The sequence below is a fragment of the Tursiops truncatus genome, chromosome 17 (assembly GCF_011762595.2).
Source record: "Tursiops truncatus isolate mTurTru1 chromosome 17, mTurTru1.mat.Y, whole genome shotgun sequence".
Taxonomy (NCBI): Eukaryota; Metazoa; Chordata; class Mammalia; order Artiodactyla; family Delphinidae; genus Tursiops; species Tursiops truncatus.
The window spans coordinates 71,208,668-71,225,001 of NC_047050.1; the positions used below are offsets into that span (position 1 = coordinate 71,208,668).

The 16,334-nt window shown below is 49.6% G+C and overlaps 1 protein-coding gene and 1 long non-coding RNA gene across 4 annotated transcripts in view; one reads left to right on the forward strand and one right to left on the reverse strand.

Moving 5' to 3' along the window:
* Nucleotides 1-16,334, reverse strand: part of ZFAT (zinc finger and AT-hook domain containing) — a 183,895-nt gene that overhangs the window by 93,574 nt on the left and 73,987 nt on the right. For all 3 annotated transcript variants that reach the window (XR_012327433.1, XM_033842739.2, XM_033842738.2), the window contains exons 6-9: nucleotides 13,925-15,366; nucleotides 12,888-13,120; nucleotides 3,627-3,714; nucleotides 1,518-1,667 (exon numbers count right to left, since the gene is read on the reverse strand). Coding sequence is in view for 2 of the 3 variants with exons in the window: in XM_033842739.2 (XP_033698630.1) it covers nucleotides 1,518-1,667; nucleotides 3,627-3,714; nucleotides 12,888-13,120; nucleotides 13,925-15,366 (1,913 nt within the window). In the remaining variant the exon portion in view is untranslated. The remainder of the gene's footprint in view (nucleotides 1-1,517; nucleotides 1,668-3,626; nucleotides 3,715-12,887; nucleotides 13,121-13,924; nucleotides 15,367-16,334) is intronic.
* On the forward strand, nucleotides 2,700-10,606 carry LOC117308629 (uncharacterized). Its single transcript, XR_004522743.2, has 3 exons — nucleotides 2,700-2,872; nucleotides 4,142-4,269; nucleotides 8,197-10,606. It is a non-coding gene; the product is annotated as an uncharacterized lncRNA (long non-coding RNA).

Consider the following 16,334-nt stretch of genomic DNA (forward strand, 5'->3'; position numbering starts at 1 on the left):
TTCCAACTAGGATGCCCTTTCCTCCTGGGCCTGCAGTAGAATTCCTTGCCTCCCCGTCAGCGCACCCAAATCCCGCCTGTCACTACTGCTGCACTGCTCACAGCACTTTACAGTGGGTAGCTTACACCTCCTCTCCCCACAGTCTGGAATCTCTGAGGGCACAGACTCGAGCATTTGGAGCAGCAGACGTTTACTCACCTGAGTTGAGTTAAAGTGACAGAAATTAACCAAGGGCCTTGGCAAAAGCCACCAGGATCAGGCGCGCAGGATCACACATGAGAGCGTATCTCAGTTCACAAAATAAGCAGAGCTTTACCACGCTAGTCGCCGCTGTTGGGCTAATGGCTCGACTGCAGGGGCGTCTTACCCTTTGGCTACTCCTCCTTCGTTCCACAGACATGTACCGAGGACCTACTCTGTAGTAAACACCGAGGGCTGATTTCAAGGCGCGAAGCCCTGGCCCAGCCTTCCCTGTCCAGAGGGAATGGACCGGCAAAGAGCCCTTACCACCTGGTGCGACGCGCTGATGGGGGAGGGGAGCTGTGCCTGCACCTGAACACGGGGTACGACAGGCATGCTTCAGTGAGCCCAGCATGGCCACCCCTCGTCTGTACTACCTGCGACCTTGCAGTCGAGGAGGCCCAGGCTGTAACGAGGCTGCGGGGTGTGCCCGGCAGCACAGAGCGGAGGCGCGTGCGTGCTGGTCAACGAAAAAGCAGCTCCCAGCCTCGGCTTCGGCCCAGCTCCTCCTGCCGTGTCCAGGTTCCTACTCCATCAGCTACTGTGCTCTTTACTGAACCGTTCGCTTGATCCCAGATCATAGAAAATACTTATTCCTTCTCCCTGTGGAGCCGTCCTGCTTGCCTGCCACCAGCACCGCAGGTTCCTAACTCACAGGAAGGGCGCTCCCTGGCCCCAGGCCTCCCAGCCTCATCACCAGGAGAGTAGCGTCCTCTTCCAGGGGCAGAGGCACAGCCCCGCCGTCCCTAACAGCACCCTGACCTCCAACTGCCCAGCGTCCTAGAGCGCGGCCCACATCTCCCTTCACAGGCAAGCACCCCAAGGCCTACCTTCCTCCTCGCCCAGCTTCATCTCCACCCAGTCTTCCCCAGCCGGAATCAGAGGACTCTGCCGTCCTCCTGGCCTTCCTTCACCGGAGACACCAGCAACTGGCCCCCCCACCCCCCGCCTACCACCACCAGCGCCCGGGGGGCGGCCACCAGAGTTACCACCGTGACCAGGCCAGCGCGGTTGCTGCTCTCCTGAAGCTTGCTTTCCGCCCAGGAGTTGTGGTGATTGGCTTAACTACAGCTCCAACCGGAGCCGTGAAGAATGCACACCGCTGCGCCCCGCAACTGCAGCTGAGTAACGCTTTAAATCTGGCGGACGGACCCATTTCTCAGCACACTAAAGAAATTCTAACCACAGGGGATGTGGAGCTATAGCTTCCTCCTAAAGAATTCCCAAAGGAAACACAAAATCACAAAGGGGCTCCATTTTGATGGAGGAATACTCACCTTCATGAGCCCAAATATGACGCTGAAGGTCTGAGCCATTCTTCATGAAATAGAAATCACAATACGGGCATTTCATGGCTCTCTTTCCAATGAGCCCTTTCAGCTGCACCCTCCTCCCGAGAACCTCGGAAATGGTGCTCATGGAAACCTCTAGAAGAAAAGCAGGATGAGAACTAGAAGCAGCCAAAGAACCGTGGTTCAAGTTAGACGTCAGTGAGCCTCCTGACAGAACCTGCACCTCCGCTCAACCCCAGCAGCTCTGAGGAGGCGAGTTAACCATGTGCCTCGTGGCGTCACGTGATAGGACTTTTGCCTAAAAAGTCAAACCAGAATCTAAGCGAGTCTCAGAGCTAAATTTCTGTTAACACAAAATGTGTGGGATGGAGAAACAGTATCACGAGGCCACAGTAGGACAAAGGCAGAATGTGAAACCACTCAGGAAAAGAGACTCAGTTTCCCCAACAAATTAACGTCATGGGGAAAAAAGCAGGGCTGGGGGTGTCCTGCAGAACACAAGAAACTTGGGTGACATAACAACTCGCTTCAAACAAACCAACTGTAAAAAGGAAGTCTGTGTCAACTAAGGAAACTTTAAATGGACTCATACTAACTGATAATAAGAAACTACTTTTAACACTGTTTTAATGGTGATGTGTTAGCTCTGTTTTTTAAAAGTCCTTGTTAGTTGGAGATGCAGGCTGAAGCTTTTTTATGGGGAAATCACATCATGTTGGGATATACCGTAGAATATTTGAGGGAAAAAAGTGGGGGTCAGTTTCTGCCAGCAGCTTGACCAAACGTAGACAACTATGGAAGCCGAGTTATGGGTACCTGGCTGTTCTTTATATTATTCTGCGTATTTTGTACCCATTTGAAATTTTACATAGTAAAAAATTTTAAATAATAAGCAAAAGTTGAAGGGGTTAAATGGGTATCCCTGGCCCACACTGGACACAGGTTACACAGGACACGGGTTAACACGGGGAGGACAGAACTGGGCGGTCAGAGAATCACATAACCCACGTGTCCCCACGTGGAGGAAGGCCACAAGGCTCCCCGATCCCAGAAGAAACATGAGGGTTAGCACACTTCCGTTATTTCTTCATTTTTCTCCAGTATCATCTTTAATCAGTGGGTCAGTTCCCCAATAGGAGGAGCAGACACAAAGTAAGAGAAAGAGAAAAGGGACACGGACCTAGCTGCTCTGTTCCCCATTTATGCACACACAGCATACATCTGCCCTAACGGGCCCCGAGCGACGTGGCACCGGGGGTCTGGGAACAAGCCGCTAAGGACGGCGGCCCTGCCTCAAGGCTCTCGGGCAGCAGGAGAATACCAGTGCCTAGAGTACAGGGGTGAGTGCACCGTGACGGTCCACATGGAGGGGGGGGGCACCAAAGGCTCCCCAAGGTGGCTCTGAGGGAGGCCGTCGAGAATACCCAGGAATTGACTGGGCAGAACCAAGGAGCAGGGTCCCAGGCAGTGAGAACAAAAGTGACAAGGCATGCGATGCCCAGGGAGTTTGGGGCTTGAGGACACCAAAGGTGATGGTCACTCCAACTCACTACACCCCTTGTAAACCATCACTTGGTTCAGGAACCTACAAAGGGGGCCAAGGAAGTAGAATATGTGTCGGGTCTGCACTGGGTAAGTGACCCATCTAAACGCAGTCACAGTTACTATTAAAAGGGGAAGGGAGCACAGGGAGCTCTACTCAATACTCTGTAATGGCCTATATGGGAAAAGAATCTTAAAAAAAAAAAAAAAGAATGGACATATGTATATGTATAAATGACTCACTTTGCTGTACACCTGAAACTAACAGAACATTGTAAATCAACTATACTCTAAGAAAAATTTTTTACAAAAGGTGGGGGGAATCATGAGACTGGGGCAGACGTATCTGAAGACCAGATGAAAGGATAAAATGAAGCACATGATTATATAAACTCCTGAGCTTTAAAAAAAAGTTAATTCTTGCCCTTGAATTTACTCATATCTTTATTGCCTCTTATATTTCCATTTAATACAGTTATATATAATGCTGTGCCTTAAAATAAACATAAGCATCTTAAAATCAATCTCCCACTCTAAGATGCATAACCTTACCGGGATGGTTGGTCTTGATATGTGACTTAATCAGTCGATCTTCTGAAAAAGACTTTTCACACACAGGACAAGAATAACTCCTTTTGTCCTTAACAGAAAGAGAGCATAATCAATGGACTGTCTCGTTTAAAACTCAGGCTCTGTGGAAAAATACCACCACCACCACCATCACCGTCACAGCTAGATGCACAGCGCGCCTTTCCCAGCGCCTGGCATGCAGCCCGCAGCTGGCCCCGCACAGCCCGGGGAGCTCAAGGGCAGTGGGGCAATGGCCTCACCTGCATTTCAGGAGGGAGGGACGGGCCTTAGAGACAACGGACCTGTGGAGGTGGCCAGGCCAGGGGAGGGCGGGGCTCGGCCTCGAGGTCTACCACGCAGACCAGGGCTGCTCCACAGCCCGACACGTATTCTGCCCTCCAGTGCTCAAGGCATGGTGTGTGTGAGGGGTTCAAATAAGCTATCTTATTGAGACTTGTGACCACTCTTGAAGGACAGGCATTATTACACTTTTACAGATTAAGAAACCAAGACCAAGGGCAGAGAGCCCCAGGTCTGCGAGAAAGAGGCAGCGTCGGAACCCGAGGGTACGGACGCCCACCCCAGGCTCCGACCACTCCAAGGCCACGTCCCACCCAGGCTGCAGGTAAGCCCACCCAGGCTCTGTGCATCTGCTGGCTCGTCAACCCACCTGCCTGCAGTGCCACGTTCTCAGTTAGGAAGAAGCTTTTGTGAAGGATCACGCCATTGCTCATCCGCCTTTCCTCTCAGAGTAATGCCATTTCACAAGACAGTTCTTCAGAGGGTGGGTGTTATGGGTTAAATTCTGCCCCCACAGATTCATGTGTTGAAGTCCTAACCCCCAGTACCTCAGAATATAACCTTATTTGGAAATATGGTCATTACAGATGTAATTAGTTAAGATGAGTTTGCAGGCCCTAATTCAATATGACTAGTGTCCTTGAGTGGCATGAACTTATATATACTACCAAATGTAAAACAGATAGCTAGTGGGAAGCAGCTGCATAGCACAGGGAGATCAGCTCAGTGCTTTGTGACCACCTAGAGGGGTGAGGTAGGGAGGGTGGGAGGGAGACGCAAGAAGGAGGGGATATGGGGATACATGTATATGTATAGCTGATTCACTTTGTTATAAAGCAGAAACTAACACACCATTGTGAAGCAATTATACTCCAATAAAGATATTGAAAAATAAAAAATTTTTTAAAAAGAGGAAATGTAGACAGAGACCTGCAAGAGGGAGAACACCATGTCTTCATGGGAGAGAGAAAATACCCAAACCCACCCCAAGAGAAGAAAATTACAAGCCAGTATCTCTCAAGAACATAGATGCAAATATTCTCAACAAAATATTAGCACATAAAACCCAAAATGTTTAAAAAGAACTATACACCACAACCAAGTGGGATTTATCCCAGGTACAAGGTTGATTCAACATTCTAAAATCAATTAATGTAATCCATCACATCAACAGGCTAAGAAATAAAAACCACATGATAATATCAATAGAGGCAGAAAAATAATTTGGCAAAATCCAATACCTATTCATGATAAGCAATCTCAGTAAAGCAGGAATAGAGGGGAAGTTCCTCAACTTGATAAAGAATATCTACGAACAACCTATAGCTAACATTATACTTACTGGTGAGAAACCAGAGACTTTCCCACTAAGATTAGAAACAAAGCAAGGATGTCCCCTCCCAGCACTCTGTTTTAACATCATAGCTGAAGTCTTAGCTAATGCAATAAGACAAGAAAAGGAAATAAAATATATAGAGATTGAGAAAGAAGAAATTAAAATTGTCTTTGTTTACAGATGACATAATCACCTATGTAGAAATTCTAAAAGAACAGACAAAAACATTCCTGGAACTAACAAGCGATTATGGCAAGTTACAGGATACAAGGTTAATATACAAAAGTCAATTGCTTTCCTATATACTAGAAATGAACAAGTGGAATTTGAAATTAAAAACACAATACTATTTACATTAGCACACAAAAAATTCAGTGCTTAGGTATAAATCTAACAAAATATGTACAAGATCTATATGAGGAAAACTTCAAAACTGATAAAGGGAATCAAAGAACTAAATAAATGGAGAGCTATTCCAGGTTCAAGGATAGGAAGACTCATTGTTGTCAGACGTCAGTTCTTCCCAATTTGATCTACAGATTCAATGCAATCTCAATCAAAACCTCAGCAAGTTATTTTGTGGGTAATGACAAACTGATTATAAAGTTTATATGGAGAGGCAAAAGACCCAGAAGCCAACAAAAAATACTGGAGGAGAAGAACAAAGTTGGAGGACTGACATTACTCAACTTCTAGACTTTCTATAAAGCTACAGTGATGAAGAGTATGTGATACTGGTGAAATAACAGACAAATAGATCAAATGGAACAGAACAGAGTCCAGAAATAGACTCTCTTAAATACAGTCAACGGATCTTTGACACACGAGCAAATGCTGCACAATGGATCAAAGATAGTTATCTCAGGCTTCCCTGGCGGCACAGTGGTTAAGAATCCACCTGCCAACGCAGGGGACACGGGTTTGAGTCCTGGTCTGGGAAGATCCCACATGCCACAGAGCAACTAAGCCCGTGCACCACAACTACTGAGCCCGCGTGCCTAGAGCCCATGCTCCGCAACAAGAGAAGACACTGCAACGAGAAACCCGCACACCACAACGAAGAGCAGGCCCCGCTCGCCGCAACTAGAGAAAGCCCACACACAGCAACGAAGACCCAACGCAGCCAAAAATAAATAATTAATTAATTTTAAAAAAAAAGATAGTTATCTCAACAAATGATGCTGAAACTGGACAGGCACATGCAAAAGAAAAAAAATGAACCTAGACAAAAACCTTACACCCTTCCACAAACATTAACTAATAATGGATCACAGATCTAAATGCAAAATACAAAACTATAGAATTCCTAGAACACACAGGAGAAAACCTGGATTACCTGGAGTATGGTAATGATTTTTTAGATATAACCCCGAAGGCATTACCCTTGAAAAAGAAAAGAATTGATAAACTAGACTCCATTAAAATTAAAAATTTCTGCTCTGTGAAAGACACTGTCAAGAGAATGAAAAAACAAGCCACAGACTGAGAGAAAATATTTTCAAAAGTTACATCTGATGAAATAGGCCAAAGACCTGAACAGACACCCTACCAAAGTGGATATACAAATGGCAAGTAAGCATATGAAGAGATGTTCCACATCATATGTCATCAGAGAAATGCAACTCAAAACGACAAGGTACCATTACATACCTACAGAATGATCCAAATCTAGAACACTGACAACACCAAGTGCCGGTGAGGATGTGGGGCAATGGAAACTCTCATTCGTTGCTGGTGGGGATGCAAAATGGTGCAGCCACTTTGGAAGGCAGTTTGTCTCAAAACTGAAATACTCTTACCATATGACCCAACAATTGGACTCCTTGGTATCTATCCTAATGAACTGAAAACTTATGTCCACACAAAAACCTACACACGGATGAAGCAGCTTTATTCATAACTGCCAAAACTTAGAAGCAACCAAGATGTCCTTCAGTATATGAATGGACAAATTGTGGTACAACCAAACAATGGACTGTTATTCAGTGCTAAGAAGAAATGAGCTATCAAGCCATGAAAAGATGTGAAAGAAACTTAAATGCATATGACTAGGAAGAAAAAGCCAATCTGAAAAGGCTACATATTATGATTCCAACTATAAGACATTCTGAAAACAGCAAAATGATGGCGACAGTAAAGGGATCCGTGGTAGCCAGGGAGTAGTGGGGAGAGAGGGGTGGACAGGAAGAGCAAGGAGGATTTTCAGGGCAGTGAAACTACGCTGTGGGGTACTATAATGAGGGGTATGCATCAGTAAACATTTGTCCAGATCCCACCAAGAGTGGACCCCAATGTAAACTATGGACTCTGGGTGTTACTCACGTGTCAACGTAGGTTTATCAACTGTAACAAAGGTAGCGCTAAGGTATGGGATGTCAAGAGTGCAGGAGGCTGTGCACGTGTGGCGATAGTGGGTACACAGGGAAATCTCCGTACTTTCTGCCCAGTTTTGCAGTGGCTGATGCCACTGACTTCCACCCAGGCTACATCACAGGGTCCAGGCTTGTCAATGTACTCTCATCAGTGACCTCCTATGCCCTTGACCTTCCAGGTCACCCCATCACTCCCGGCACCTGCACACAGGAACTGGTGCTCTCACGCCCTTTTGAAAGACATCCCGGGCAGCACACACCCTGGAGGAGGCCTGTCGCCACCCCTGGCTGCCCCAGTGTCCTCATCATCAGAGCTGATGGAGGCATTCAGAAGGGCTTTGAAGGAGTTTACACTGATCTCTCCTGAGCCCTTGCTATTTGATTTTTTTTCTTTTAATCTCTGATAGTCTGAAAGCAATTTATCTTAGAGCTTATCAGGGTCCCTCACTTCTTGATGCCTTTGAAGACTGTCGGAAGGATGCAGGCAGTGAGAGAGGGTGTTGGAGAAGGGTGCACTCTAAGGACTCATTTATTTCTTTTGCAGAAACCTCAGTTCCCAACCGGAGATGAAAACCCAAACTGACACAGCAAACTTAAAAAGCACAGTGGTGAAAAGAGTTCTCGGCAGAGGAGGAGAGAGCGCCCCGCGCCGTAATGGCGGTAAAAGAGCCCAGCCCTCGCAGTTTGTTTGCTCTGATGGAAATGGCCTTCAAAGCCACACAGGACTCTTTGAAAGAAGGCAGGTGGCAGCAGGTGGCAGTGGCCATGGGGTGTGGGGCGGAGGCGGGGCGGGAGCAGCTCCGGGGCTGAAGCTCCGAGCACGGCTCGCAGCTCTGGATGAACCCCGCCTTGGCCTACGCCTCTGTGGCAGGTTCCTCGGCCCCCGAAGCCACAGGGCAATTCTCAAGCCTGAAACCAGCGGTGGGTGGAAAATATCAAATCTACCTCCACCCTGCCACCAAGTGTATTAACGATCACATAAGTACACCTATAAAGTATCTGACATCAGGTTAAAAAAATAAGGTGGGAGATTCCACTCTGAACAATTTCTCAGGAATAAAAAGGCCACGGACTCACTCATTTATTCCTCAAACCTTCTGGGGCCCCTGTGTTGTGCCGGACATAGCACTGGGGACAAAGGTGGGAGACTCTGGCCCTGCCCTCAAGGGGCTCATAAACTGGTGAGAACTGCCAGCACACAGAGGCCACTAATCATCGTGGGACATAGAGAAGGTGTGACAGACAGGAAAACTGACACTTCCATCGTGGCTCATTTAACAAGTTAGACAAGAGCCAGAAACGTGCTCCATGTGGGATTTCAACTCCAGGCTCTTCCTGTCCACTGAGCACGGCTGAGCGCGGCTCTGCTTTGCAGGCCGTGCCCCTCACTTCCGGCCCTCGGGCTTGCTAACAGGCAGCTGTTTTAGACCCAGGAAACTCCGCTTGCCAGAGGTCCCCAGCACTCGGACAGATGCTCAAACAGGGCAGCACAGAAACAGGCAGTCTGCGACCACGTAAGAAAAGACCGTACTCTTGCAGCTCTTAGAAAGGAAAAACCTTTTGTCCAATTGCTTTAGTTGAATAACATTTTACTCTACTTTAAAAAAAAAACTATAGACAGACCCATTTATTTCCAGAAAGATATTGGAGGTCGCTCCATCTACTTCTCTGTGTTGGCAATATATTATTTTAGTTTACTTCCAGCAAGGACACGTAAGATTTCATAAATACATTTACCTTTATAGCCAAATACAGTCTACACACTTCTCGAAGACAGGCATTAATTTTAAACATTTGTTGAAAGGTCACCTCACCCTGGATGGAAGCACCACCACCGCTGTTACTATTCCTCCTCCCTCCTCCTGCCACCACTACTAAAAAGGAGGAGCTGGTGTAGTCCGGCCTCCCCGCCATGCCTGGACCTGTGCTGGGTCCCTCACAATCGTTATCTCACTAACTTCCCACAGCAACCCCGGAGGCGGGGACTGCCACCCCACTTTACAGACAAGAGGTCAGAGAGGTTAGGCAGTGAAGCCACACCACTTGCAGATGGTGGAGTCTGAACACCAAAATGTGCCCACTCTTCCCAAGTGTGGACTTGTAACTGCTACAGTGCCCTGAGCGTTGGGTGCCTGAGAGATCTTCTGAGAAGGGACACGAGCCAGAGACAAAGGGGACAGACTGACATATCCTGAACATACACCACAAGCTCGACTTCCTGCTATGTCAAATGTCTGTATCAGGGCGAACTTATTTAAACAACAGGTTCCCAGGTCCGCCCCCCCAAATTATGGTGGAGGTCTGAGCCAGGAATCTCATTCATAACGTGTACCCCCAAGTAATTCTGATTCAGGATGTCATAACTTACATCATCAGGGTCAGTGACTTACAAAGTTATTTAATGGGACCTACACAGGAGGTCACCCATTTGACATCACCACCCAGAACATACTTGCACACACAGTGGCATATAAACACACTGAAACACAGGACAAAAGGTCTCAGAAAACAATACCTATTACCTTGTCATGGGTAAATAGTGCTGATCATTTCTATTTCATTCTATTCCATTTCATTTTTAAGATAAACTGGTTGTAATCCACTAATTACACAAACCTATAATGGATCATGACCTGGGGGCTGAAAAACCACCGACCGGGCTGTTCTATACTTAATTTCTAGTTTAATCCTCACAATCCTGAGAGGTCGGAGAGCGTTCCATATCTCCATTTTACAGATGAGAAAACTGAGGCTTAGGGAAGCTAAGCAATTTGCCCAGGATCACAGAGGTGGATATGGGGTCTTAACTCTAACATGCTAGAACCCAAAGCCTGCCTTTTATTGTACAGAAACCATGTTTTCTCAAGTCTCCCTTTCACAAAGTTTGCATAGTGCTGTAAATAAAATGGGTTTGCTCTGGTCATTGACTAACTCCTTTGACCAGGTCCCCACGTTTCCTTGATGCCAACACATCCTTGACTCCAAGTCACGCCATCTGGCTACTAATGGGAGGGAGGAGGTGATGGGAAGAAGCTACATTAAATGTACACACACCTTCCAGTCATTAGGTGTATCTTTAGCTAAGAAACGGTTGTTGAGAGTCACAGAAACGGGCACTCAGCCAAATTATCCTGGAGTCCTAGTGCAACCAGAATGGACATGACTATAGGCTCATTTTGGGAGGGACAGAGGGGGATGCATTCTACTTTAAATTTCCTTAGTTTTTTCACCACATGGGAATCTGTGTTGCAAAGAGGTAAGTGTTGGATGGAATGTGAGAGCCCAACCAGACTTTCAGCGCACCTGGCCCCATCTCTCTGGGTCACAGGCAAGGAAACCAAGGCCCACACGGACATGGGGACTGGACCCAGGTCAGAATGGCACCGGGCTCCCTGCCGGAGAGACGCCTCCCCACGCTTGACCAGCGTCCTTAGGCACCTTCACATCACAAAGCTCGTTTGTGCTCTCTCCTTGGAGCCTCACCACCACCCTGAGAAAGTGGGGTGCGGTATGCACACCATTATTGCATATATATATATATATCTCTTATGACTCCTTTTACACGAAGCGTCCAGAATGGGCAGATCCACGGAGACAGAAAGTAGATGGGTCGTTGCCTAGGAACTCAGAGAGGAGAAATAAGTGATGACAGACAATGGGAGGTCTTTCCACCGTGTCACCATCCCCTTGGTGCCTGTGGCTTCATCACAGACATAACTGACAGGCTCTAAAGACAAATATGGTCTAAGCTCAAAACACTGGAACCTCTTTTCACAAAGAATGCTCTCTTCCCACATCGGCAACACAGTCCGCCTGCCTCAGGGAGAGCGCGTAGTCATTCGACGCCCCAGGTAAATGCGTGTGCTGCCTGTGAGTAAACAGGAGTAGCACACCTTTCATGCCCCACACGCAGAGAGAGAGAGAGAGAGAGAGAGAGAGGAGAACGGGAACTAAGAGGTACCAAGTGACGTACAGCAGCTGCCACGCAGTCACCTGCACAAGCTCTGAGCCAGGTTCTTTACCTAGAGCACTCCGTTTTAACCTCCCAATAACCCAGGAGACCCATACACAAAGACATACACATGCATACATGTGCGTTATGTGTTCAGGGGTGTGTGTGTGAGGTACGTGTGTACACATGTGTAGACTGCATGGGTGGATGTGTGTGCATATGTGTGTATATATACGTGTGTGTGTGTGTGTGTGTGTGTGTACAAAGCTGATATACTGTTTAATATACATTTTATATAGAAGGCTACCAAGCCTCAGAAAGGACAAGTGACTTGTCCAGCACCACACAGCCTGTGCAGATACTGGAGACGACACCTGAATCCAGGTATCCAACCCCAAAGCGCAGGCTCTTACCTACCCACGAAACCCAAAACACCCTGACTTCACCCTTGGTAACAAACTGCTGGAGCGTTAGTGATTTTTAGGCCAGAAAACGGAGGCGGCGCATCAAGTTTCTGAAGCCTCATGGTGCGCAGTCTGTGGCCTAGAAAGGAATGCAGTTAAAGCAGAACCACACCTTGGGGCCAGGTGCGCCTCCTTTATAACTTGGAGAGTCTCAAATCACTCTCAGGTGTCAGCCTCTCAAGTTAGAGTAGCATTTGCTAAAATAAACATTCACTCGTGTCACATGTTCAACACCCACCAGAGAATTAAACACATTTTGCCACCATGAATATTAACAGCACCTTGAATTAACATATCACTTTTTTTTAAGTGCTTTACAGACATTCTTCCATAGACTTTCCAAGAAACAGCACAGTAATACGACAACAGTGGTCATCAGGTTTACTGTGCTCTCACTATGACCCGAACACCGTACTTAGCACTGGACAGGCATCATCTAACTCACTCTCTCAACAGCTTTTAGTGGCGGCTATTCTCATTATCATCCCTGTTATTAAGGGTTCTTTAAAACGTCATTTAAGAAACCCTTGCTTTACTCCTATTCTGCAGACTTTCTCCGATGCTTAAAAGTCTGCATAGAAAAGCAAATTTATTCAATGTAATCTTTTTTCCAGCATATGTGAGGCTGTCCCTGTGACCCCTGGGATGGAGGCCTTTGTAAAGTGGAGGGCCTGCTTCGTGAGAAGGACCTCCCCATTTTCCAGGGAAGATGCGCACACACTGGGCTCACGGGGAGCACGGGCGCCTCCGTATGCATCACTGTGAGGAAGCAGGGAGCACCCAGGGGAGACGGGGCTGCCGCTCGGGCGCGCTACTTACCAGCTCTGTGTGAACTTTAAGATGTGCCTGCAGCTTATATTTATCTGGAGTCGAGTAGTCACAGCCGTCAGTGGGACACTTCAGCAAGATGTTACTGTGTTTCTGAATTACATGGCGTTTAAGGCAGTTTTTGGTGATGGAAGAATAATGACACTGGGAGCAATAATACAGATGTTCCCGGGTGTGGGTGCGGACATGCATGTCAAAATGCACTTGGTACCAAAAAAGTTTGCCTAAAAAAATATTTTCACATGAGAACAAGGAAGTTTCTTTTATCCTGAAGTTGATTTCTTTTAATCAGTATTATTTTTTAACTACTATATTTCTCTCCCTCTCATGCTTGTCCGGGTCACCCTTCACACTTTGCACCACATCTCTGGCTGGACATGACTTTTCAAAGGTGGCAGGTGGCAAATATTAAGGGTGCTACTACTTCTGCATGATGTCACAGCTGGGAGAGGAGGAAACGGATGTTTATCGAGGACCAATTACGGTGCCAACTACCTTTATGCACACGCGTGAAATCAACGAGGCTCTAAACTCTGCTGACACCTGGGCCATCTACATCCTGTCCTGCCAGCTCTCCACGAGACCAGAGGCCACGCTTTCACGGCAAGCTGGGAGGGTTGCATTCGGGGTCTCCCTACAAAGAGCTGCAGCCACTTCTGTGATCTCTCTGCTCATCTAGGACATGGCCACAGCTTAAAGCTCGACTTTAAACGTCACGTGCCACAAGAAAGGTGCTTCTTGGCTAAGGTTCTGGCAGAGGCCGTGGGCTACGCGTCCGCCTGCACGCCTGACGGAGCCAGCACGGTTAGCTGTCCGCCATCCTGGCTGCCTTCACAGGCTTCACGTGCTGAACTGCACGCACCACTGTGCACATCGCTATCTACGAATGACGGCTAGCTCACTTAGAAGGCGTTCTGTGCAAAGAGACACGAGCTCAACTCAAACACCAGGTGACCCACAGCCAGGCGGGGACGGGAGGGGCTGCTGGGAAGACAGCCCCCAGCCTCGCGCCCCGGCGCCCCCCTTACCACAGTATTCGCACTCCAGGTCGCCATACACCTTCCGGATCCTCTCGCACAGGCCGGTATTCATGCGCCTCTTCTGTAAACTGTCCAGGATCTTCATGAACGCAGTGATGCCCGCCCGGTGCTCGGGGAGGGGCGTGCAAGAGTCAGGCCTGCACAGGGCCGCGTCCCTCCCACCAGCTCCCGGAGGAGGGTCTGAGGCCTCGGCTGGGTTTGCCCTGAGACCCCTGCCGGGATCTGGGCCATCGGATGAGAGGGCAGCCACTTGCTGCCCTTCAGCCGGGGGGCTCTTGGCGCCCTGGGCTTCCGGGTTTGCTGCGGCGCCTTTGGCCTTGGACAGCAGTGGTGCGACGTCCTGGCCCTGAGCTGGACTGGAGCCTCCCTGCTGGGTGTGCAAGGTCTTCTCCGGAGCAGCCAGAGCCTCGGCAGAGGAGGGATCACTCTTTAACAGGAACTCATCGGAAACCACCGCGTGCCGACAAAGGTCGGAGGACACCGCGGAGGCCGCCAGCTCACAGGGTGCTGGGGCGGCGCTGTCTGCCTGGGCAGCGGCCGAGCACACAGGCGCGGCGGACACCTCTGTTGGGGCCTCGGACCCCTCCTCGGGACGAGCGTCCCCAGCGCCGGCCGCCTCCTTGGGTGCGTTCACTCCCTGGAATACAAACTCCTCTTCCGCCAGCTGCAGCTGCCCGCCCAGGGCCTCCTGCTGGATGTCCCCGCCGGGCCCCAGGAGGCAGAAGCTCTGGTTGATGGAGCTGGTGAAGACCAGGGTCTCCTGGGCGGCCCCGTGCGCCTCCTTGATGTGGGCGCGCAGGCGGATGGAACTGACGAACTTCTTGAGGCAGAGGGCGCAGACGTACACGAACGGGTGCTTCCTGACGTGCAGCTCCAGCGCCTGGTACTTGGTGGCCCCGTGGCCGCAGAGCTCGCAGGCGAAGGGCCACTTGTCGCCGTGCACCAGCATGTGGCGGTCGCGGTCCAGCTCGTTCTTGAACTTGCGCTCGCAGATGTGGCAGTCGTAGAGCAGCTGCCGCTTGCCCTCCCTGGTCATCAGGCAGAGCTCGTCCAGGGCCTCCTGGACCTTCTTGTCCTGCGGGTCGTGTGCGTCGCGGATGTGCTTGATGAGGTTCTTGACATCCGAGTACTTCTTCTTGCAGAAGCGGCAGTGCTGCTTGATCTTCTTGTGCACCCGCTCCACGTGCACCTTGAGGTGGCCCTTGCTCAGGCAGGTGAAGGAACAGCAGTCGCAGGCGAACTTCTCGCCCGTGTGCTTGCGCAGGTGCACGTTGAGGTTGGCCTTGATGGCGCTGGCGTAGCTGCACTGGGAGCACTTGTACGGCTTCTCGTTGGTGTGGATCCGCAGGTGGGCCTGCAGCGAGTGCTTGAACTTGAAGACCTTGTTGCAGTACTCACAGGTGAAGATCTTGAGCTGGGTGGGCCCGAGCCTAGAAACAGAAGACAGCACCATTACGGGTGGAGATCCAGCACCTTCCTGATGTCCCCTACTTCCTTCCAGCTGCCGAACACCGAAGGCTTAATAGTGAGCTAAAAGGGGCTGAGGACGGACGCATGCATTCATTCATCAACAAACAGGACGGGGAGACGTAGAGCGGACCAGGTGCACACGGAGAGGAAGACCGGGCCCCTGCTGCCCTGGCGCTGGGAGACAGGAGACAGGTCTGCACACGGCTGCAGGACAGTGTGCGAGTGGCGACAGGTGCACGTGCGGGCAAAAGAGAAGGCGCCCTCTAACACAGATGAAGGTAGTTGGGCAGAGGAGATGCCTGAGTTGAGGGATGCAGAATAAGGAAGAGGGAGGCAAGAGAAGGCAGAGGGATGTGTCATTTGCTAGGCACACGGCAGCCAGCGGTGCTCCAAAGCTGACCCGGACGAATTCCGAGGTATTCTAACAGGACCAGTCTTAATGGAATGAACTCAGTCTGCTCCATGAAACTAGATACGACCTGCTTGGGTTTGTTCAATAGTTTTGATCATCCAGATTCGCCTATTCATTCCATCAACTGTCAGGGTAACACTCTTTCTCTCTGCTGCAAGTTTCCACGTGAGGGCCACTCTTTCGTGAAAGAGCCCTGGCCTTTTTCCACATCCTCACTTCTCCCCAGGAAAAGGGAACTGGCGTATCTGAGCGGGGACTTTAGAACAGGACCAAGCCTCCACAGCCGTGCTCACTCCTGCCTTTCTGGTGAGAAGGCGTCTGCCTGTGGACAGCACGTGACACGGTAGGCGCTTAGCCAGGAGAGTCTGGCGGCGGCAGTCAAGGACCGAGGTGGGGGGAGGCAGACGTGCAGGACAGCCAGCGGGAGCTCAGTGTGACCTGCCCCAGGCTCCCTTCTCCCACGGCTCCACCAGTCATGGGCCTGACGTGTGAGCCCCCGTCTTCTTCCTCCTCCAG